At 36.3% G+C, this 25,133-nt stretch overlaps 1 protein-coding gene across 1 annotated transcript in view; it reads left to right on the forward strand.

The window, feature by feature from the left end:
* LOC139123494 (leucine-rich repeat-containing G-protein coupled receptor 5-like) overlaps positions 1 to 25,133 on the forward strand; it is a 175,244-nt gene that overhangs the window by 138,928 nt on the left and 11,183 nt on the right. Inside the window, exons 3-9 of the mRNA XM_070689686.1 lie at positions 8,658 to 8,729; positions 13,428 to 13,499; positions 18,220 to 18,435; positions 18,923 to 18,994; positions 20,575 to 20,643; positions 23,014 to 23,157; positions 24,437 to 24,505. Coding sequence (XP_070545787.1) covers positions 8,658 to 8,729; positions 13,428 to 13,499; positions 18,220 to 18,435; positions 18,923 to 18,994; positions 20,575 to 20,643; positions 23,014 to 23,157; positions 24,437 to 24,505 — 714 coding nt within the window. The remainder of the gene's footprint in view (positions 1 to 8,657; positions 8,730 to 13,427; positions 13,500 to 18,219; positions 18,436 to 18,922; positions 18,995 to 20,574; positions 20,644 to 23,013; positions 23,158 to 24,436; positions 24,506 to 25,133) is intronic.

Here is a 25,133-nt window from a genome sequence, read left to right on the forward strand (position 1 = left end):
TGTTATTTTCATTTTTCAAGGTCTTGTGCTCACACTTTTGTCAGAAGTATGTTTTCAACTTAGCTTTTCAAAGCTGACTTATCTTGACTTGATGGTGTATACAGTGACGGATAATGTGCAACTGAAGTTGAAAAGTTTAAATGATAGCGTGTTGCCTCAGCTATATGAAATTTGTAATGTATGAAGGTCAATCTGTACTGTTACATTTTATATCTATAAAAAGATTTCAAACTTGCCATGAAAGGTATAAGAGAGCATTTCTGTTATTGTAATCTTTTGAGTATTAAAGAACACTATTAAATCATCTTGATGAGGGCAACTTACAATGAATACACAAGTACTGTCATGCAGTATCTGTCATAAAGAGTTTATATGTAGGTACCGGTACTTTTAAGCTACCAGGACATATACCAGTATGTAGATGAATGTTAGTGGAACTTGTAACCTTATCCTGCCAGTGCAAATATCATCGTCAGATCACAAAAAACCAGTTAGGCATAACGTGTCCCACAAGTTGCATTAGGGGTGGACCATTTGATACCCTGGGGAGGGAGGGGCATCTGGAAGATTGATGAGGTAGCATTATTTTTTACCTGATGCATTGTACCGGTACATTATGTTTTTTCATTCTCCCACCATTGTTAAGCCTGCTCTGGCTGGTCTTTTCATTGACATTTACTGGTAATCTTTTTTTAAATCTTCCAGATCCCTCCCCCAAATCAAATGGTCCACCCCTTATAACAAAGACTTGAACATTTGAGGGCCTCAGATAAAATAGACTATGTAAAGTTAAAGATGATTTCCACTGACCCTGCCATAATATTGGTTTTGGCTCAATACAGAATATACAGACTTTGCAGACAAAGTGAAAGGTTAGTGGGCAGGATAAAAGTGGAAGTATCTAAATACATTGTGTTTTACAAAGATACTTAGATGTCTCCCCTTCATTGTTATTGTCGTCAGTATCATTTGGACACTATCTAATCAAGCAATGATTGTATTTCTCAGAATTTTAGCAACTAATAGATTACTACAGCTTAATTTGTAGGTTTCAGCGTGATTTCAATACTAAACATCAAACAAACACTGCTTTTGCACAGTGTTTTAACCCTTTCACCACCATGGTTTGTCCCAAATCCATTGTTTTCTATGGTAAAGTTGGATCTGTATACAGGGAACTGGGGGTGAAAGGGTTAAAGTGAAACATTCTATAGTTTATGTTTACCTTCCAGATAACCCAGCTCAATTAAAATGTTATTAAAAAGTCATAGTGTGTAGAAACATAAACAGAAAATATATGCACAAACCATTACTTCAAATCAATCAGGGTTGAACTTTCCCAATAAACTAAGTTCTGGATAAAAATAAGATTTTTAAAATTCTTTGTGTAAAAACTGTGATGATGGATATGCAAAGCACAGGTAACAGTACCAGTATTTTGGAAAGATAAAATTTAACATTTGTATTGAGTCCAAAGTCACATCTGTTATGCCGGTATGTTATTTACAATGAAGTGTAATTCTCCTGATTGTACCGGTATATAAACCCTAAATGTAATGTTGTTGAGTTAACTTTCATACTAATAGCACCTTATTGTACACAATATACTTTATTGAGGAAGTAGATAATCAAGCATAATTGGACTTTGAAGTGCAGTGTTATGACTTTGTTTGCCTCCAGTGACGCACACTTCTGATTGAGTAAAGTTGCCGGGAACAGAGGTCACACACTGACGGGCAGTGACACTGAAGGAAAGATGAAGCTACTCCATGAATGCTGGAAAGTGCAGGCAACACCATGAATACTGTGAAGTAATGGAAGTGATCAGGGTCAACTTTATTAAGATCTAGAAATGCCTTTAACGAAACACTAATAGCTGCCAATCATTTCAGTGGTTTGAAACGTGCCTTCATCAAGGAAGGAAAATATGTCTAAAATACGGATAGTTTTCAATCGGATTCGAACCCACAACATACGGCATCAGTCGCCTAGCTGAGAGGCCAGAGACAGAACCAGTCGGCTAAATCTCCACTCCCAAAAAGAGTGGTTCAATAGCCGGCTAAGTTGTTACATTTTTCTGACTGAGACCGCTCAACACGTTGTAGAGTTCGTGAAGCACTCACGCAAGCATGCTCACTATCATACATCGCACATACACACTACATCGCACATACACACTACATCTAAAGTGTTGCTCAGTCCGCATGGAAAATGTTGTAATTGTAAAGAGATCTTAACTGACTTATGTTAAATCTATAAATTAATACAGCTATGTTAAACTGCAATTTTATCTTTCTCAGTATAGCACCATATGGTAGTTCATACCGGTATAATAGCTTTTTATAATGATGCTCATGAAGGTAATAGCTTTATGTTATAAGTGAAAGTCATTGTCTCATCACTGTTTGTTGACAATTAATCTATAATTATCTTGAAATGGTACCTTGTACAGTATGTTTGTGTTCAAGATGGCAGTCTGCTTGACATTACCACCAAAACACTCACATATGTTCCTGGAAATGTTCCTGCCCAGTACACTGGTACAAACCGTTCCATCTTAATAGCAGAATAGAAACCCAGAAAAACTGCAACCTTCTGGTACACTCAAATCAAATCACCTGCAGTGTGAGATTTATAATCCAATAATCCAGCAGCTATGGATCTTTACATCATCTCAAAGGGTGATTATCAAAAAAGCTACAAACTTATCTTTTTAGTATTCAATGTAAAAGACATCAACAGCCTGGTTCTTACTGCTTATCAAATTATAACTTGTAAACTTTGATGTAATCATCACCTAGGATACACACACATACACAGACACTCTCTCTCTCTCTCTCTCTCTCTCTCTCTCTCTCTCTCTCTCTCTCTCTCTCTCTCTCATCCATCCATCCACCCACCCATCCGTCCATCCATGGGAATTACATTAACTACGCTAGTTCAAGTTAGAGATTGTTAATTACTTAAAGGTACATGTAGTTGTTGAGCTTTTACAAATTTTTCATTAAATTTACTGAAAATTAAAGCTTGTAGTTTTATAGCTGTCTTTTATGGCTCTGATTATATGGTACACCTGCTGGTGACAGGACTTCAAGTGTTAAAATCCCAATCTAATCAGGTAATATAACACTTTTCAAGTGGAATAAATGTACCTGTGTACGGTAGATAGGCAATTTTGTGCTGGGTGAGGGGTGGAAGGAAGGAGCTCTTGGGTTTATCAAGTGTGATGATATTTGATTCAGTGACTGCTCACAGTGAACAATATCCACTGATTGGCTGGTATTTTTTCTGCATTCAGGGCAGACTTGTTTGTGCTTTTAATACACCATTTTGCAGCTCATAGCCCTCAAAGAATCAAGAAGTCATTAATCAAATCACCTGCTCAGTTCATTGGACTTTTTCTTGCTGTAGTTTGTACACCACACTTTCAATTCTCTCTTGATGAAAAAGTGAGTCTCTTCTGTTTAATCTAATAGGTGAACTTCTGTTATTTTTAAATTGAAAAAAGGGTTGATGATATGAAACTTGCTGCTTATAACGGCAGATTCATATCACATGCAACACCAATTGTTCACTGTAACTTAGTGCAAAAACCGGTATTTAAGTTGTTTTACATAACAAAGTTATAAGTAGTTGGTGGACAAGTGTTGTTCTTCTACATCCTCAGGGCAAATTATAGAGAATGATGATAGGTGTTTTGAAAAGAGTGAGCACATTCTGTTTAACACCTCTAAATTCCATGTTGAAATAGTTTTAGAAAGCAGAACTTGGTAAAAATCTTTGTACAGATATTTTGCATGATGAATTTGTGTGTTGTGCTCAGCACTACATGCATGATTAAGTACAGTACATTATACCAGTACTCATGGACAGTCTTTTTTTGATATTTTGAAAAAATCTTCCATGATTTATGTTTAAAATTTTGTATGACATGGAGACTAGTATCATTCTAAGAATATCACAGCATTGCATTTGATTCTGGGATAAAGACTTTTCTTTCTGTTTTGCATACCCAAATTGATTTTACTGTGGTTATCTTGAGGCGGGTCTTTGATAGTTTGAACCCATTTATCCAGACACAGTCTGATCAGTACTGCCATCTTAATCAGAATCAGAAGAGCAATTGAAACGGTATTATCTCAAAAGAAGGAAGATTCACTTCAGTGAAGCAGTCTGGAGATTTGAAAAGTTTTACTCGGTCAAGTATCAGGCACCGAAGGAATTGAAAATTTTTTACTCGGTCAAGTATCGAACGCTGAAGGAATGAAAATTTTTACTTGGGCACTGAAGGAATGGAAAGAAATTCCAAAAGACATCACAAGGAGAAATCTACACAAAGTATTCAATGCTGGCCTAGTATGAGTAACTACCGAAGCCATAGTAAGCTTAATGACAACTCTCAGTGAGATGTATTAGGTCCTTGATCTGGGAGCATGGAGCGAGTACCCTTCAGCATGTCGGTGACATTAGCTATGCCCCAAATCAAAATGGAGGTACCGCCAATTTGTTGTTCAGCCAGGATTCTTTGTTGCCCGCAGTGCTGATCTTAGTTTTTCTTTAATGATTTCTTTAATGATGGATCCCGCTTTGGTCATTCTTTTCAACTTAGCCACGAGGATTTCTCTCAAGACTTCCTACTGTTTAGAACTCCTTTCTGAGTTTCCCTCGGAAGCACACAATCACGGCATGATGCCCGCTTTTGAGTTTTTTCCATCCCTTTTACCGCTTTACCGTAGCATCTTTACCTCATTTCAAGCTGAATCTAATTCTTTTTTCCACCAGGCACATACCTGTGGTTTCAGGCCGCAGTAGAATCTAAAGGCCAGGCTGTTTGTCTTCCTTGTTTGCAGTTCACTGTGATGCCATTCTTTCTATTCTGTGTTCTCAGAATGTTTGAGATAGCTCTAGGGTTGTTTGTAGACGTGCTTCTTTGCAGTTTTTTCTCCCCCTTTTATTTCATTCTAATGGTATAATTTTCACAGGGACTGTTGATTCGGCATGCTTTGAAAGTTCAACTCAATACAACATTCATCTTCTGCTCAGCTGACAATGGACTCCCTCTCATGTTCGATGGCTCAGATGAAATTCTCAGTTTTCTTTCCAAGAGTTGTTGCATCTCCTTTATGTATTTCACAGAGGTGGCAGCACTTACGTCACAAATTCACCTTTACGAAATGAACCCATTCACATATGCTGTATCCCTCTGTTCATCATGGGTGGATTTCCCCGACTGTTTGTATGTACGCTTTATTTCAAGCCAGAGGGAGCATACAATGATTTTATGCTTAAATGCATCACGTTACAAATTCAGTGATACGTGATTGCACACATTTGCACAAGGGCAAAGCAGCTTTGCACGTAAGCTAATCAGGAGTTTCTTTAATCTTAATATATTAAAGTCACAAGGGCGTGAAATAGAAAGTAGCCCACAGCCAGATAAATTGTAATGTTAGCTTTAAATGATTCCCTGCATCTCTTGTGAGATATTGGGAAAATGTATTCACCAAGAAAGAGGGCATAACAGAACATAATATGTATGGTATCTGGAACGACCTCTTCGGTTACAGCCCTTTTGATTGTTTGCCCACAAGCTGCTAATTGTTCCTGACTGGAATGGAAAGCTCTTATTTCAGATTTGCCATCTCAACTGATATATGTCTACATGCAATGTAGGCATTAATATAATGTGCTTCTTGAATGTCCATATTAGAAATTCTTTCTTACACCTTAAGAAAAACTTCGATCATCAAAAAAGGCAACAGGGTTCTTTTGTAATTCTACAGTGTACCATATTTGTATTCACCATACCGTTAGGTTCAAACAACAGCATGTACTGGCCGCAATACCTTCAGATTTGCATGGTGATATATACCGGTATACTTCAACAATTACAAGTAACTGTGTTTGCTTACCGAAAATCTGATGCTATCACACTACAACTAAATGTCATTGCAGAAAAGTTAAATAGCAGTAAATATAGGATGAAGTTCTATGTATTTTAAGGTGTATTTTATATTTGGGGTTGTTGCTGAACTAATAATCTAAATACCCAGCATTACATTTATTCTTTGAAAGCTGCACATTGCTGTGATGCCAAGAGTTTATTTTCCTTGTAGGAGTGCTAAAAAGGGTTACAGTTCACTACTAGCTCATAGGAAATTCACAGTGTTGTATTTCAGACCAGTATGGGGATTTTTGTTGCACAGACAGCACGCATTGATATATCCTAAAAAATTGTCAGTCTAACTTCAGACTTGTACAGTAGTTGTGCTGGGTTTGCTGAAAAACACATAGACTTGTATCCATACTTGTCTTTTAGACTTGTAGTTTAGTGTCATGCCTGAATAACACAGGGGGCACATCCTATCCATTGTAAAATCAGAGCTTGTCTGAGGGTACTTTTAATAATGAATAAATGCAAACATACCCGTAAGATAATGTTGAATTGCCCCACAGCCAGGATTCTGTAGTTGTTCCAGTTTGTCTCCGCAGACACTATAACTGTAGAGCTGTCTGCAAATGAAATAACTTTTTTCCAATTAATGCGCAAAAATTAACTTTTTTCTGTAAATTCAGGTGGCAATTAAGATAAAATGCATGCAGGAATGATAACATTATCGGTACAACAAAATCGTCAACGGACAATCTGTTATAAGCACTATAAGCTAGTAGCAACAAGAGCCATGCATCCAACACAAGCAAAATAATTTCAACATTCTAGCAACAGTGTCCTATATTGCTCTCATTCAGCTATACCGGTATTTAGTAACAAATTTGCCTAGAAACTTGACTTTGTCTTTTGGCCTTCATCTTTACTCTTAGTATGAATGAAGTATTGAATTTGAGTATGGATGAAGGCCAAAAGATGAAGTTGAGATCCTCAACAAATTACAAACATGGAACCTGGAAGATCCAGAGCTAACTGGTGATACAGCTTTGGTAATATCATAAGTACATATCCTTAGAAAAAAGTAAAAGAGAGAAAGATATTAATCAGATGGCATACAAAATGAGGAAGTTACGTATGACAGTTGCATTTTCAGTTTTGTTATTGTGATGATACACATCGTTAAATAACCGTACACAGTTTTAAGTGCATGTGTACTTGGGGTATAAGTGCGTTTTTTAAGTTTGATTTAAGTTTGAATTAGATTTAAGTTTGAATTAGTGCAAGACCCGACCCATCGTTGATTTTCAGTGCGTTTAATTTACTGGTAAGCTGTCCCCATTCTCAGTTTAAAATGTCCAAGCCAAGCATGACATCAACCAATGAGCAACAGACGGAAGGTTTTATTGGTAATTTGAAGGGGGCTTTTGTACACAGCATAGAGATGGCAATGAGATTGCGTTATGTGGCTGTCTTAGTATTCAGTCCATGTCAGTACCTGCACTTACTGTAAGAGTGATTCAGCTCAGGCCATGTGTTGATATGGGGGTGTATTACTGAAACTAATTGATCAAGCAGTTATAAGGGATAATCAGTTTGGAGTCGGAAACCTTTGGTTGATTTTATAGAAGATAACTTATCATTCAATATAGGGGAACAATATGCTCGTGTTAGTGAATGTTAAATCAGTTCAGTTCTCCCTACAATAGATAAACTGTTTTGTTTCCATAGTTACAGTCATTACATCTTTGATAATTCTGGAATGTACTATATTGCTTCGCTGGTATCGTATACAAATCTGACCGATGTGAAAAACATTTTACTGACGTTGAGTGAATTTCATGAACGCAGATTCTCTTGTGCCAGTTAACTCATTATGTTTTTCATTGAGTGTGGATAAATAGGTCTCAGTGAATTACAGAATTGCCAGCTTTGTGTCAATTATTTTTGACAGAAATAGGGCTTTAGGCTGTCGAAAGGTTATAGCCTGTCAGGAAAAAGTCAGTGAAGAAAAATCATTCATCTTAACAGTGCAGACAACAAATGAAAAAGTTTCTGCACCATTAAATGAAGCTGTTTGCCGTGACGCATATCATCATCATGGTTTTCATTGTTGCTATCGTCATCATCATTTAGGGTCATGAAAGAGATTAAGTGTAATTTGTATGGAAGTAGGGTAGAATTGAATGTGAGAGCCTTACAGGCAATGTAAGATGCTACTAACAAAATTGAAATGGTTTTGTATGTTGGGATGGGCTCTGTAATTAGCTGTCTGCCAAGCAATTCTCGACATCAGTGAAAGACTCAGTTTTGCTTATGAAACGAGTTTAAGCTGAGCATGTGATGAAAGGGGGATAATCCCTCCTGCACTCAAAAAGAAGTTGAAAGAAAACTGTTTATGATGGCAACGAAAACCTGATGGATTGTGTGATACGTAATCCACATATCAAAAAGCTAATGGTATGATTTGTAGAAAAGTTAATACTTGGGCTTAATACCCTGGCGAAGATTTTGCCTGGCAGAGAGTATTCAGTTTGTGAGAGCTTTGTATTCAGAGCAAGGGTGGGATATCACGTATAGAGTAAATGAACAAATGCTTCCTGAGTGCTAGATTTAGCGGTTAATATCTCGGCTGCCTTTGTGAATTAAACTTGTTGCCATGCAGTCAGCATTTTTATGGTCAAGGGCAGCAACTTTTTTCAATCATTGATTAAGTCTTAAATCGTATATATCGATCAAAAGCCTTTTCTTTTATTCCATTTTTCTGCAGGAGATTGGCAGATAACAAGTTAAGTGACCTACCAGCCTCTGCATTTCAAGGGCTTCACAGATTGAAAATTTTGTAAGTGTTCTCTAAAAACTGTCTACAGGTGGCGCTGTTTAATCTTTTGCTGTCATGTGGCAGCACTTCAAGGTACTGCCCACAAGCTTTTGACATCATGCTAGCTTCTTCGCCATTGATTGAAATTTTAAGACCCATTGTAGGTTTTAAAATCATTATGATATTGATGAGGCTAGCCTTCCTCTGTTTTTCAGACAGTACTTGATACATCCTGTTTGCTTTCTAAGTCTTGAGAAAATGCGTTATCCATATTTTGAAGAAAGATCGTCTTCTTTGCTAATGATGTTGTTAAATTTTGTGGGGTTTTAGCTACTATAGACTATAGTCTATAGAAGCTATTGGGATGGGTATCCGTCCGGCGTCCGGCGTCAGTCTGTATGTATGTATGTATGTATGTATGTATGTATGTATGTATGTATATGTATGTATGTCCGTTTGTGAGGCGTCCGTCCACTCAAATATCTTGAGAACCGCAGTACTTACTGATTTGATATTTGTTGTGTAGATGAAAAATATGATTTTGAGAAACTACTTTTTAGCTCCCATAGCCATATGTATATATGGCAATGGAAGCTATTCTTATAGGCTAGGAAAATGTCTGTATGTATGTATGTCTGTATGTCTGTATGTCTGTATGTCTGTCCGTCAACATCAAAAACTCCAAAACCGCTGCACATTTCATCTTGATATTTGGTGTGTACATGGATGATGGGCTGTAGATGAGATTTTGTTCAAATGAAGTTGTCATTGCCAAAAATATGCAAATTAGTGCCAAAAAAGGCGTTTTTGGTAAAAAATCTCCTTCTTCATAACCGCTGGTCAGACAGCTTTGATATTTGGTATACAGGTCCCTAGGGATAGCCCAACTTTGATTTGTTCAAATTGTGATGAAATAAGCAAATCTGTATTTTTAAGGAATTTTTTGTCATTTTTGGTCAAAAATTTATTTCATCAAAACCGCTCGTCTGACAGCTTTGATATTTGGTATACAGGTCCCTAGGGATAGCCCAACTTGGATTTGTTCAAATTGTAATGAAATAAGCCAATCTGTATTTTTAAGGAATTTTTTTGTCATTTTTGGTCAAAAATTTATTTCATCAAAACCGCTCGTCTGACAGCTTTGATATTTGGTATACAGGTCCCTAGGGATAGCCCAACTTGGATTTGTTCAAATTATGATGAAATAAGCAAATCTGTATTTTTAAGGAATTTTTTGTCATTTTTGGTCAAAAATTTATTTCATCAAAACCGCTCGTCTGACAGCTTTGATATTTGGTATACAGGTTCCTACAGATAAACTAAATATGATATACAGAATATGTGATGAAATCTGCAATTTTGTATTTTTGGTGCAATTTTTGCCATTTTTGGTCAAAAAATGTGTTTCTCAAAAACTACTTGTCTGATGCCTTTGATATTTGGTATACAGGTTCCTGGGGGTTCTCTTAGTGTGATATAGTGAAATTTGATGAAATCTTCAATTTTTGTATTTTTGGGTCAGTTTTTGCCGTTTTGGTCAAAATATTTGTTTCTCAAAAGTTACTCATGTGATAGCTTTGATATTTGGTATACATTTTTATACATAATTATGATGAAATCATCAATTTTGTATTTTGCAGCTAATTTTGCCATTTTAGGTCAGGCCATCCTGAAATGAACTATCAAAGATCTCAACCTTCTTCATCAATACATATGTCACAAAACGTTGCTCTCTTCATAACACAGCAGAGCTCTGTCGACCATTGGGTCGTTTGTTAGCTCCCATAGCCATATGTATGTATGTTTACAAGTTTACATTTTATTGAAAATCTCAATAGCCACTGAGCAGATTAGATGAAAAATTAGCATGTAAGTACTTTGGGCTGACCTGAAATGATTGTGCACATCTTGGGTCAGTATCTTGGACTTGCTATTTTTCATGAATTTTTTTGTAATTTTCTCCCATTTTTTGTCAAAAAATCTTCTTCTCTGAAACCACAAGTCTGATTGATTTGAAACTTGGTATGGAAGTGCATAGGAGTGACCTTTCTCAAATCTGGGCAAATCGTGGTGAAATTTGCATATTTGCATTTTTTGGCTATTTTTTTTCATTTTTGATCAAAAATTTTTTTTAACTCTGAAACCACACGTCCGATTGAGTTGAAACTTAGTGTAGAGGTTTTTACGGGTGACGTCAGTAAGATTTGATCAAATTCTGGTGAAATTTGTATAATTTTATTTTATTGGGGGAATTGTTTCTATTTGTGATAAAAAAATCTTTTAGCTTGATTTTAGCTTGTTTTGATAACTATATGGGAGCGACCAGTGACATTGTCACTATTTTTTAATTTTGTGATATTGTTGAAAATAGGCAAATTAATGCCAAAAAAGGTGTTTTTGGTAAAAAATCTTCTTCTTCATAACCGCTGGTCAGACGGCTTTGTTATTTGGTATACGGGTCCCTAGGGATAACCCAACTTAGATTTGTTCAAATTGTGATGAAATATGCAAATGTGTATTTTTAAGGAATTTTTTTGTCATTTTTGGTCAAAATTTGACTTACATTGTATGGAATTCTTGTACTGTATAAACCCTATCAATTCACCCAGAAAAAAATAATTAATATGATTTTAAATAATTGAATTAATTAGGAAATCATCAAAGCCAAAATAATTTTAGTGTGGAATTATCAGAAAGTTCAACTTTTTTTGACAGTTCATAGTGAAATGCTTACCATCTTGGAGGATGAAATCATGTAAAGGCAACTTTCCTGAATCCCAACTTTGATATTTTCTGAACCACCATTTATGTTATCTAAAAGAAATTGCTCATAATAGTTTGTCATGATAGGGTGGTCAAATAAATAGAGATAGAGAAAGTTCTAATTTCCATTTATGCTTGACTTGGTAAGGATAAAATAAGATTAGGGACCGTCTCAGATTGTCGCAGAAGTTCAAGAAACGAAATTTCTTCGTTTAGATCAAAACCTCCTCCCCCCTCCCTCTAAATGAAACTTCAAAAGTGCGAAATGTTCATGTCTGTCTGAGAGTACAATGTTGCATTTTGCTATAGCTACTAAAGACGTATTCCTTTTGCCACATTACAATTAAAGTAAACGATCAGATTTGAGTACTAACAGGGCATTTTACCGCATAAAAGTTTCATTTTATTTTACTTTCCCTTTTTGAATCTCTTGTGCTGTTCTTCGTCTTTGTGAACACGCAATTTGTACTTGGTAAGGGCGGTAAATAAGCGAAAAACTTTGACAAGGGGGCCCAGGCATGTTCAATCATATTAAAACGACTATGACCAGGTGCATAACAAGTGAGAATAAAGACATCTAGTGGTTAGAGCAGACGCTTATAAATAGCACATTTTTAAAAAATGATACTTTTTGTCTTTGTATAATTTGATGAATGAAATGTTTAGGATACAATGTTCCTATCGGTAAATTGTGTTTGGGCACAAACGAGATGGAAACAGTTACAAATTTGTTGGCACGAGTGTGCAGTTTTTCTTTAATTTAAAATAAACACACGAAAACTTGTGATCACAAAATAAAAGTGCGAAAGTGAAGTTCACTAATTGAATGGAGGTCAAACCCCCTCCCCCCCCTAAACGAATAAATTTCGCTTTTTGAACTTCTGCGACAATCTGAGACGGTTCCTTACTTTTTGAGGAAAAAACAGAGTGGTCAATTAAAAGAGTGGTCAAAGTGATGGGGTTTTTATGGTAAAGCTGGGCTGTAAGATTCCTCATGTGCTATTTATAGCACTTATGCAATCTGTGTAAATAGTGCAATGAAAGTGTAACATGATTCCTTATAATGCTTTTGATGACCTTGAACTTCTTGTGTGCTTTCTCTGAGTACGTACAGTCTCAACTTATTCAACAGAACTTACTTACAAGTTAATGTGAAAGTTAAAATGTGCTTGGTTAATAGGATGAAAATAATATATTAAAAGATAACCAGCTCAAGATTCTTTATTTATAACCTGACAGATATGCTGTTTTTTTATGACGTAAATCTTGATTTAAGCAAGTCTTGTTTACTTTAATTAGAATGTAATTAACTCTCGTTTATTTGCTATTATAGACTAATATAGTCTGATGAAATATGCAAATCTGTATTTTTACGGAATTTTTTACCATTTTTGGTCAGGCCATCCTGAAATGAGCTATCAAAGATATCCACCTTCTTCATCAATGAGGTTATTCTCTACATAACACAGCAGAGCTCTGTCAACTGTTGAGTCGCTTGTTTTTTCAAAACTGCTGGTCAGACAGTTTTAATATTTGGTTTACATGTCCCTAGGATGACCTTAGTGAGATAATTTCATACAGTCAGGAAATACTTAATTTTGTATCCAGCTTGTTTTTTCAAAACTGCTGGTCAGACAGTTTTAATATTTGGTTTACATGTCCCTAGGATGACCTTAGTGAGATAATTTCATACAGTCAGGAAATACTTAATTTTGTATCCATGTCTATAGTAGCTTCAGGGACTTTGGCCCTATGTTTTAGGAAAGTTGTATCAAATTTGTCAAAAACAAAAGTTTAATTATGATTGAAATTTTACCCGTCAGACAAACAGTCGTCATCTAATACTTCATTGTCTTTTTTGAATGTTAGCTTTATTTGCCACACAATTTTCCCTTATCCATCTTTAACCAAGTAGCTAATCAGAAATTATTCTTTCTTAAATTTGTCTCTTCACAGAAAGTTACAAATCAACCGGATGACGACTGTGCCTGCAGATGCCTTGCAAGATCTACCAAACCTAGTTAATTTGTAAGTGCTAGACACCCATGGAACTCAACATGGTCTATATTAATCTATATGGTTCAAGAAACCCAAAAACACCTCCAAATCTCTCATGCTCTTGATATTTGAACTTCATGCAGGAATGGTAGTGTACGGGGAAGAATGAATAAGTCATGAATTTGAATTGTGCCTCAGTTGGTAATATCAATTTTAAGAAAGTTTTACATACAGTTCATAAACAATTGCAGAACAGGTAAAAATAAATGGTTGATTTCCCATCAAGTACATTGCACAATATTGTACACTGGAAGTAACTGTACACCATCGTGTAGTGTAGAGAACATTATCATCTTGAGCATAGTACATCATCCTATAGCACGCAACTCTTAAATAACAGAATACTGTACTTCACACTGTACAGCACTGTAAGCCATCCTGTCGTTTACAATACAATATCCTGTATAGTACTGCACACCATACAACACACTGTCCTGTAGAATACTGTACATCACCCTGTAGAATACTGTACGTCGCCCGGTAGAATGTACATCGCCCTGTAGAATACTGTACATCGCCCCGTAGAATACTGTACATCACCCTGTCAAATACTGTACATCACCATGTAGAATACTATACGTCGCCCTGTTGAATACTGTACCGGTACATCACCCTGTAGAATACTGTACATCGCCCCGTAGAATACTGTACATCGCCCTGTAGAATACTTTACATCGCCCTGTAGAATACTGTACATCGCCCCGTAGAATACTGTACATCACCCTGTCAAATACTGTACATCACCATGTAGAATACTGTACATCACCCTGTTGAATACTGTACCGGTACATGACCATGTAGAATACTGTACATTGCCCTGTAGAATACTGTACATCCCCCTGTAGAATACTGTACATTACCCTGTAGAATACTGTACATCGCCCCATAGAATACTGCACATCACCCTGTCGAATACTTTACATCACCATGTAGAATACTGTACATCACCCTGTCGAATACTGTACATCACCATGTAGAATACTGTACATCACCCTGTCAAATACTGTACATCACCATGTAGAATACTGTACATCACCCTGTAGAACACTGTACATCGCCCTGTAGAATAATACACACTGTCATGTATAGTATTGTTCACCTTCTTGTAGTGAATTGTACATCACCCTGTAGTGAACCATATACCATCCTGTAGAGTATTAGCCTGCAGAGAACAGTATACCATCCTGTAGAGTCCATAAGTGCATCATATGTCGTCATGGAAACAGAGTTGTTCTGTTGAGTGTTAAATCAAGAGCATAAGGCTACTTGTAAAAGGTGTTTTTGAGTTCATAGATCCCCAAACTGATAGGCTGAATTCTATACTGGATTACCAGAAAGGATTCAATTTACCATTCTGTACTTTTTAGGGTGATTTATTGAAAGCAACACAAGATAGCAACATAAAAACTGCACCAGGCATATTGTGGATTACTAAGTTGATTGTGTGTGTATTCAATACTTACAATGTGTACGGGTATACCAGTAACATGGAAATAATTCTTGTATGTAATATGAAATGACATGACTGATTGACCTTCTGATTTCACACCTGATGCACTGATTAAATCTTTTTCAACATGAAATGAGGCACTTAAGGAAGTGAAATATATTGTTGATGTAATTCAGGAGAGGGGTTGTGTCAGGGTGATGTGCCTAGAATAGGTTACAAATGAAGAGATCTCTAGCTCAAATCTAAGTTAAGGGGTGGTATGACTCAAAGTTTGTATGTTTAGTGAGTGTAGAAGATTGTTGTAAGGGACGGACCATTAGATCTTGGGAGGGGGGTGGTCAAAAACAGAAAAAAAAAAATTTTCAGAGCAGAAAGTTAGGAAAAAAAAAATCTTCAAACTAGTTTGCAAAATAAAAAAAAAATAAATAAGAAGACAAAGGCGTTAAAAAAAATCTGCAAAAGTCTTTAAAATTTTTAATTTTTTTTAGATTTTACCGACAGAAAGCAACTTTCTGTATTTTTTAGTACATCGTCCAGGCACATTTTTAATTTTAATTTATACATTTAGAGTGACTGTATCCCTTATACTGGAAGTTGTGATTATCTTATCTTTTCAGGACTTTTGTATTCTGATCACTTGAAAATTATGAAATTATAGAGCCTGTTTTCTATTTGTTTCCTGCGTACAAACCAAGCAGGTACACTAGGTAAAACATTGAAACTATGGTATGGTTGTCAAGACAGAAAGTTGTATTTGCCTTTTAGGATCAAGGTAAACAGATGCAGGCCACATCAGTTTCATTTTTTTCACAGCATTTTATTGCAATGATGAATGCAAGAATGGGTGAACAAGTAGAAACACGTCAATAATGATAAAACAACAGATCAAGTCATTATGCATTATTTTGCTTTTAAAAAGGCATTTTCAATTCTTTTTTCTCAAAAAACAGCCTCAAAAAACAACAGCAACACATGTTTTAACATTCAACAATACACTACGTAGAATGCCATCTATCCAACAAATCCCAACACAAAAACACGCAAAAGGGTTGAACTTTGAAAGTTTCTCGATAGCAAATACTGAATAAATCCGCATGAATAATCGTTTTTGTGTAGCAAATTTCAAAGAAATTGGACAAGCCCTTTCAGAGAATATAGATTTTTTGACCATGAATGGCATAAATTGCCCTAAAAAGACAAATGTTGAAATTTCAACACATCTATACACATCCAATCAATTTGGACATGCTGCTACAGAGAAATAGATGTTTTGATCAAAAAAGGGCAACAATTGCTCTAAAAACACAAATATGCAAATTTAACAATATTATTTAGCTTATTTTAGCTTCTCAGCTTGTCAAAATCAATTGTAAATCATGAGATATGCATGATGTTTGGTGGGGTGAATGTAGGCATTTCACCACGCAGTAGAAAGGGAAGCCAGGAAACCAAAATAGTCAATTTTCAAAACTATAGGAAGCTACTGAGGAGCAAGAAGACCATGTTTCAGAGGAAGATGTGTAATCCGAAAAAAATGCTCCCAAAGTGCCACCAAATAACATCATTTTTATCTCTATTTTTCAAAAGCTCCATCAGCAGCAGGGGGGACACCCCCCTCCTGACCTCCCCCCGCAAAAATACTCCCCAAGTGCCACCACATAACACCATTTTAATCTCTATTTTTCAAAAGCTCCAACAGCCCCTCCTGACCACCCCCTGCAAAAATACTCCCCAAGTGCCACCAAATAACACCATTTTAATCTCTATTTTTCAAAAGCTCCAACAGCAGCAGGCTCCTGACCCACCCCCCCACCCCCGTGGCCGCTTGCGTGGCGCTTGTGGTGCTTGGCACCACATCTTTGCCCTCTTTATCTTCAGACAGCGACGAACTAAAAAAAATTATAAATCTGAAAATTTACTCTGAAAAAAAAAATTTGCACAGCTAATCTCAATTAGAAAAAAAAAATTTCAGAAATTTACAATAGTAAAAAAAAAATTTTCACAATTTCATTGTGACCACCCCCCTCCCAAGGTCTAATGGTCCATCCCTAAGAGTGGATTTTCTCTGTACCATCCTCATGTGATTCTATTCTGCACTGCTTGATATCTCAAGGAAAGAGTACTAGCTGGCACCTTTTGCTATATTGTGGAGTAGGCCTATGGAGAAAGATAAAAAGATACACTTACACATTCGTTGTACAACAGGGAAGAGAAAAAGATAGATGTGTGCAAACAGTGCCAAGAAAAAAAGAAACCATACTGATGGAAAGGGGAAAACAATCCCTTGAATCTTTGATGTGATATTTACAACAAACGATTGTCTTGATTTAGAGTACTGGAATAGGGGCATGCAGTTCTTACAGGTTTTCTGTAATCAAACAGTAATGCTAGGCATGGGAATTTAGTGACAGTATATCATAGGTACGCTAGCTTACGGAACAGATCAACTGAGATCACAGTCTGTCAGTATGATTTGTTTCTGTATCTATACCCGCATACTGATTGGAAATTGAAGTGTACAGGATTAGGAGAGCTCATATTTCATTGTTTAAAGGCAGCTTTACAATGGCATGTCTGTAGGTCTCTGTGGAGATATGTGCAATATCTTGACATTTGCTTGGCTTACCATAGTATCATCAGCGATGTTAGCTATGTTGACTTCTTGCCCCCTATGTGACTACCAGCTAGTACACAGAGGAATTATCTCTGCTTTAAATTTACCCCAGTGCTGTCACTTTTTGCCAAAGGTATTTGTTTACAAAGATCTCAGTGTTAGATTTAAACTTAAAGGTATAGTTTTCTACCACCACACAGAAATAATACAGTTAACTTGCAATGTTTTTTCAGGTAACTTTAGGAAGATAGACTTAAGTTTTCTTTGAAATACTGAATTTTCAAAGATTCACAGAAAAAGAGTTACTTTTCAGCCAACTTGAATTAATTTCTATTTTCTATGCAGGAAGCATGCACCCCAAAGATTGAAGTGTAATTTTCCTATCATCTTCAATTACAATAAACACTGGAGAGGTCATTATGCTAATTTTATATAAGCCCAACAAAGTCCCAAAAATGTTATTTACAATGCCATCATCCTTTATGTGAAATGTATTGCTCCATCTAAAATTTTAGTATTTATTTTTCAAAACAATGCAAGGATGGGTAGGTACTGTTCTTTTTTTATGTAATCTATTCCCACAGTATTTTTTCTGACAATGACAATATTTTAACTTTTTTTCACAGGCATCTTGATGCGAATGACTTACGAGATGTACCAGCGCATAGTTTTCAAGGTCTGCACTCATTGAGGCATCTCTGGTTAGAGAGTAATTTCCTCACAGAGGTCCCAGTGGAAGCCATAAATCGCTGCCCATCCTTGGAAGCCATAACTTTAGCCCTGAATAACATCACATCTATTCCAGACAATGCCTTTGTGAATCTGACCAGACTGATGGTGCTGTAAGTCCCTCTATATTTCTGATCTACGTTATGTATGTTTTCATGTCAGTAGCTGTAACTTGTGATGGTTCTTTTCACTGCTGTACATCAATTGCAAGTTCTTGTTCTACTTTCCAAAGTATGTTAAAACACCTACTAGTTATCTTGTCAACACAGCGTGTATACATGCATAATGCAACGTTATTCTTCACATTTTAATTCTAGTCTGCACAAATAATCACTGTTATTGTCAACAATAACAATGCAGTTTACACATGGCTGAGTTGACAAACTGAATACTGTGTGAATCTCAACATGCTTTTGCGAGTAGAACAGAAAACATGTAGTTTACATACAGCTACAGGCCCTTTAATTATGCCGTCTGGTACAATCTAAGGTAATTACTTTATCATGCATGTACTGTACCCATGTACCCTTCTAAGGCAATATCACGCAGTCCCTGATTTGTATTTAATCTCATCACATGTCAACCCATCTATCCTTCCAGATTACTCAACGACAACCAAATTGGTTTCATGGGAGATAGCGCCCTCAATGGCTTGGAAAGGTTGAGAGATTTGTAAGTATTTGCAATCCTACTGTAAAATGTTGTTTTTCTGTATGATGAAGATTATTAATAGTTGTAGTTGGCTAACTGAACAAGCATCCTTGTATCATGGGAACATAAAATGTGAGGGGTAATGGCACCCTTCTATTCCTGTTCACTCAGATCTAGATCAAACTAACCCCACCTCCACCCCTGGAAGACAGAACAGTAGTGACAGAGGAGCTAATTGTCAAGTTCTTCATGAAGATGGTATCATAGTCACTGTGATAAAATGTCACTGGCTCATGTGTTGACCGAAAGCAAAATTCAAGCAGTTGTTGTACTTCTGACTGAACGCTTCACTAAAGTTTGGTAAAATTTTGTCGAAAATGATGTTGTATAAGGAGTTCAGTATGTGAGATGAAATGATCAGGAAACCCAAAGCACATGTACTGAACAACTTTGATAGAACTTCTTACAACTATGAAAAAGTGTTTATCAAAAGTATTGCTTGCTAGAAGTAAACTTGGTCTGAATGCAAGTGAATTATTGCTAACCTTTCATCATGGCTAATTACCTATAGTACCGGTAGGTCATAGCTGGTAACACATGTGAGTTCATGAGAAATACTGTGACGATAAAATACAATGATTTTGAGGACAGTCATTCACATAAGCTGCTGCACACATACATTTCAATATTTGAAATATTCTTACAAAACTTACAAACTTTTCCACCAGTAATCTTCTTTACTAGTATTTCACACAATTTCACGTGACACCATTTGACGCAAGAAGTATTTTTCATTATTTTGATAAGGTTCTAAGCACCAGCACTTCGTCTCTAACCCTTTTATGGTACAATGTAATTAATTTGATCAGCAACCAAACTGGCTTTTCAACAAGTTCTTTTGGAACTTTGTCCAGGGAAATACACGTTGAGTGGAATGATACAAACCTCTCAGTCAGAAGACCACAAATGCATAATTTATAATTACCTTTGTTTGTATGATACAATCACAGACACTAAAATACGTATCATCGAAACTTTTCAGGACTGCAAGCAAGATATAAAAATTAAAAAATTTAGGACAAGTATTCTAGAGTTGTTGTTCTTGTGATTTGATAAGCTTCAGACAAATACCGGTATGTTCGTAGAATCCTGGACCACAAACGCTAACACAATTACAAAAGGCCAAGTTCAACTTTTACCCTCAGTTCGCACACCACTGTCTGTAATGCACCAGTCTTTCAGATTTTATTCACTTCCTGGTGTCATTTGATTCTGAATGCCTTGTTCACATATCTAACCATGTGACTGAAACCCACTGGGTCAGCTATGTGCAAGAAATGCCGCATGTGCAAGAGCCATACCTTCTTGAGGTAGAATCAGTATTTGTCTGTTCTAATTTTAAAAAAGAATTTCACTCGAAAGCTTCCACAATTACATCGTGAAGCTTTTATCACAGAACTCCATTTGTATGATCCAATCGGCTGTGCAAAAAGTGATTTTTTTAAAGAAAGGTTTCAGTCACAATAAATAGAAATAAGAATTATAATATTTGCCGTGCTGTGTGTGGTTGTTTTAACAAGAATAATATCTTCCATTGTCAGGTTGTTGCACAACAATCTCATATCAGAATTCCCAGTGGCTATCTCTGTCCTTGGAAACTTAGAAGAATTGTAAGTATTTGCATGGCTGACACTGTCTCATTGCATCACCACCTGCCATGGTGACTGTACATTAAGAAAGTCAGTACCAAGGTATCTCAAAAGCAGTATAATAATTCTACCAGAAAGTTCTATAAAACATATGAAACAAGAGCGACAAAAATGCAGAGTTTCTAAAACAAAAAAGCGCTGAACAGCAAGATATGAGCATTTTCACCAGATGTCATCACCGTGTTTGGCACAGCGGTTTAGTTGACTTGTAGCCATTCTGCTAAGTTTGTATTTTTCTATATATTGACCTCAAAATTCCTCCTGAGGGGTACAGTTCTATGCTATTGACTTAACGCCCCCATGAGCAGAGGTGTACATAATTCCATTTATTGACTTTGAAAGACCTCAAGGAATATATATATTTGATCGATCAAGGAAGCGTCCCCATTTAAACTTAATTGTTATCTGATATAAAGCTGCTTGACCTGAAGGTGTGTACAAAAATATTGTTAGCACTGCAAAAATACGGCACCCATTTTAGTTCTCTATAGCATGGGGAGCCCATAAGATCAATCTGCCAATGTCTGTACATATGTATTTATGTACACTATGTAGGCATGTCTGTCCACTACAAAATCTAGAGAACCACAGTATGTATCACATCAGCATGTGGCATGAACATGCATCATGGACTGAAGATTAGATTTATTTCAAATGAACGTGTGAATCCTGTATATGTACAAATTAGTGCAAAGAGAATATGATACAAAATTAAGAACCCAAGAAATACTCAGTCCAGCTGGTTACATAATTAGTAAAGCCAGAATTCAGATTTGTCCAAGTTAGCATATCATTTCCACATCTAACTCTTTTCAGAATTTCTCTATGTTCCTGTGTTGATATTCTGAATATGCTAAACCATACCACTGTGTAACACCAAAGTCTTCACAAACATTTCTTTTCTTCCTTAATATTACTTATAGTTTCCTGGTGTTTGACATGAAATCAAGCCAAATTTGCACCAGTAAAAACCATTGCACAAAATTTAATTTGTCAAGTGTCTTCAGTGTTACAACCAGCAATACAGTAATGTTGTTTTCTCACTGTGTTGTAAGATAGGAGAGAGCATTTATAACAGATCTGTTGGTTGTGAACTTGGTCATTGAATGAAAATCACAGATTTGTCATGGCAACCCTTTTTCCAAAAGACCAGTGAAAGCTGAAGTGCACAGCAACAAGACTAAGTATGAAACCAGGAAACCAAAAGTAGTCAATGTTAAGTCCATGAGTTGTGATATTGCCCTGTGCACATAATGCTTGTGAATAAATTCAATTATTCAGAGTCCATTGATGAGCATTATTCTTTCATTAGACAAATTACAATGGCTCATTATCAATAGTAAATTTTCATCAGTATCAAAACACACCCGATAGTTATTGGACAGCAACACTCAGAGGACGGTTGTTCATGCCTTGTAACTTCTCTTACTAACACTCAGCAAAACCACCACAGTGGGTGAAATGTGTGCAAGCATTTCTAGATACACTGACTTTAACCTTCTCATAACAATGGTTTAGCCCAAACCCATTGTTATCAAAGGTGATTGTGGAGCTGTTTACATGGAATTCGGGGTAAACGGGTTAATCATCCACAGAATGGTTTTCGTAATTGTATCAATTTCAAATCATCATATGCACTTGAAAACTTAGCATTCCAGTGGCCATTAGCAGCTGTTGGCCTGGTGAAGAAAGAAAACAGAAACAGTGTTTCCAGGGAAATTTCAAACTGGACTTACCGGTAGACCTTAATTAACTTGCAATGTCCAGTGTTTCAGCTTAGCTTGGCTGGCTGGAATTCATTGTTATTATTGAATTATTTCCAAACAGCCAATCAGCTACACAGTAGACTTAGTGTCAGACTCCTTAAGTTGCTGTAAATAATTACGATGTACCAATCAGATATGACGTTCAGAGTTGCTGCACGTTTACCCTAAATTAATAAGTTAAACATCTTATGACCTCTTCCTACCTAGTTGACAGATTTCATTGCTTATCCAATAATTAGTGTTTAAAATGTAACAATAATTGGTAACTAGCAATATTTGGTAGATATTGGTACTTGTACAAATATTATAACAGTTAGTACCCGTTGCAGTTGCCAATTATTTCCAACATCAATATCCCCAAATAATGGGTCCTGTTGAAACACTATAATTATAGTCTGTCTCATCTGTCTGTAAGATTGACGTATTCTATTGAAGAGCAAAACTTGCAACTGTACTGTCAACGTTATTGCAAAGCTGAAAATTCCATTTTAGAGAACTATTTCATAGCTTTTTGTACTTGAGTCAGATGTAAACTGTAAAGTTAACATTGATTTGTCCTCCACAGAGATTTGGAACGGAATAGAATTCCGTACATCAGAGACCATGCCTTTGCCGGGAATCCAGAACTGATGACATTAAAACTACTCGGCAACAAAATACAGACAGTTGGAAAATATGCCTTCTCCAATATGCCCAGGTTGGAGAAACTGTAAGTATTTCTGTGACGTATCTTGCCCTTAGCAAGACCTATAACAACTGAAGTGGGACAGCGAACAGTCCAGACCCTGCAGTGGTTTGGGACATTACCCATGGCAGTAGTCAGCCACACATCTGACCCTCCCCCTCCAACATGAAGGGTCCAGACCCTGGGGTGGTAGGGGGCATTACCCATGGCTGTATAGTTAGCACAAATCCCACCTTTACCCTCTTCAAAAGTTGAAAATGTCAGTATCAGGGTCTTTTTCTGGCATTAGGGAAGTTAGAGTCAATTTGAGGTTACGAACAAAACTACCAAACTTCTCATATGTTTGGTTTGGATTATGTAGTATTGCACAGTACATCTTGTAGGTATTGGAACAAATGAATCTATACACAATGATTGACTGTTTTAAGGATTATAATTTTCTTTACGATAATCAGAAACAAACGAGATGATTACCATGTGGAAACTGTGTACAAGTTTCAACTAAAAATAAGTCGGTACAGGGTTTCTGAAGTCAAGATGTGTTCATTGTGCATTTATATCTGAAATGAGGGGGATTGTAGCATAATATCATATTTATCATTCTGAAGAGATGTTAAAAGAGTCTCTGTACCAGTTTCATGTGATGATAGTTGGTTATTACGAACATACCACAGAGGATATATGAGTACATTAGAGCAGCATATCATATCTGACATGAAGTGGATGATGATGCTCAATGCTGATGTTCAAGTACATCTTTTGCAGTGTAACATAATAACTGTATATTATTCATTGCACACTCTTGACTTGACGTCAAATTGGCCAAATAGTTCTGTGTTGTGCAATGTCAGCAGTTTCTCTGCCGATGTATAGCGCAAATATGGAACACTGTGCTGGACTTGCTTCTGATTTCCTGAGCAACTATAAAGAAAGTAAGACAAATTCTGGCAATAGTCCAGTGGATCTCTTGAAACTGCCAACAAGTGATCACACACAGGCCCTGTAGCTAGTATATGCTGCATTTTGGGTACCTAGAAACAGTCAATGTTGTGACACCTGCATTCTGTATAGCATTTTTAGCACTTGCAAAATCTATTTTTGTCATGGTAGATACGTAATAATACTATTATATGTGTTCATGTATGCAAAAGAGGAAATGATGGCAAAGCACAGAGTAACTACAAAACCAGAGTCAATCTTCATTTCTGTAATCCTGGTGTATACAACAGTATCTATCTACAATCTGGATGAACACTCTCTATCCCCAATCCTCAATGACTCGTGTGATTTCTTTTCATTGCAGTGTCCTGTCAGCTGCCAGTGATCTGATAGAATTCCCAGACTTGACAGGTTCCTATAACATTGAAACTTTGTAAGTGAACTTTTTTGTCATTTGTTTTAGAATGTTTTCTTTTAATATACGTTACGTATTCTGTTATGACTCACAAAATGTAGATCAGACTAGCAACACTCAATGGCACTGTGTCGTCACATACCAGATTACAAGTAATTTAGATAACATATAAATCATCAAATAAATGAATATGTACCACAAGACTCGGATCCTGCAAATGATAAGTTCTCACAACAAAACATTTTTGGACAGTGAGAATTTTGCTTGAATTATCGTGCTTCAGGAAATAGCTCAAGTGATAGGGTTTTTGAACAGAAATAAGAATGATTGTATTGTTTTAGTTAGTTGTGCGTCTTGAAAATTGAAAGACCTACATTTTTGTCAAACTTTCCATGAGGAATCTTGTAACTATTCTCAGACCAAAGCAAAAGTGAAAATCAGGGGTTACCGTGAAATTGTGGTACATAACAAAACTTACCACCATCCCTTAGTTAACTCTATGGGAAAAATTTAATTTTTGATTTTTACACAACTGAGACGTGAAAACTTTACGTATTCCTATTCAAGAGCTTCAAAATAAGCCTGGACAAGTAGTAGACCAGAAAAGTAATGTCAAAATTTACAAGTCAGAATACGTGTCCCTGAG

Source organism: Ptychodera flava, chromosome 1 (genome assembly GCF_041260155.1).
Source record: "Ptychodera flava strain L36383 chromosome 1, AS_Pfla_20210202, whole genome shotgun sequence".
Lineage (NCBI taxonomy): Eukaryota > Metazoa > Hemichordata > Enteropneusta > Ptychoderidae > Ptychodera > Ptychodera flava.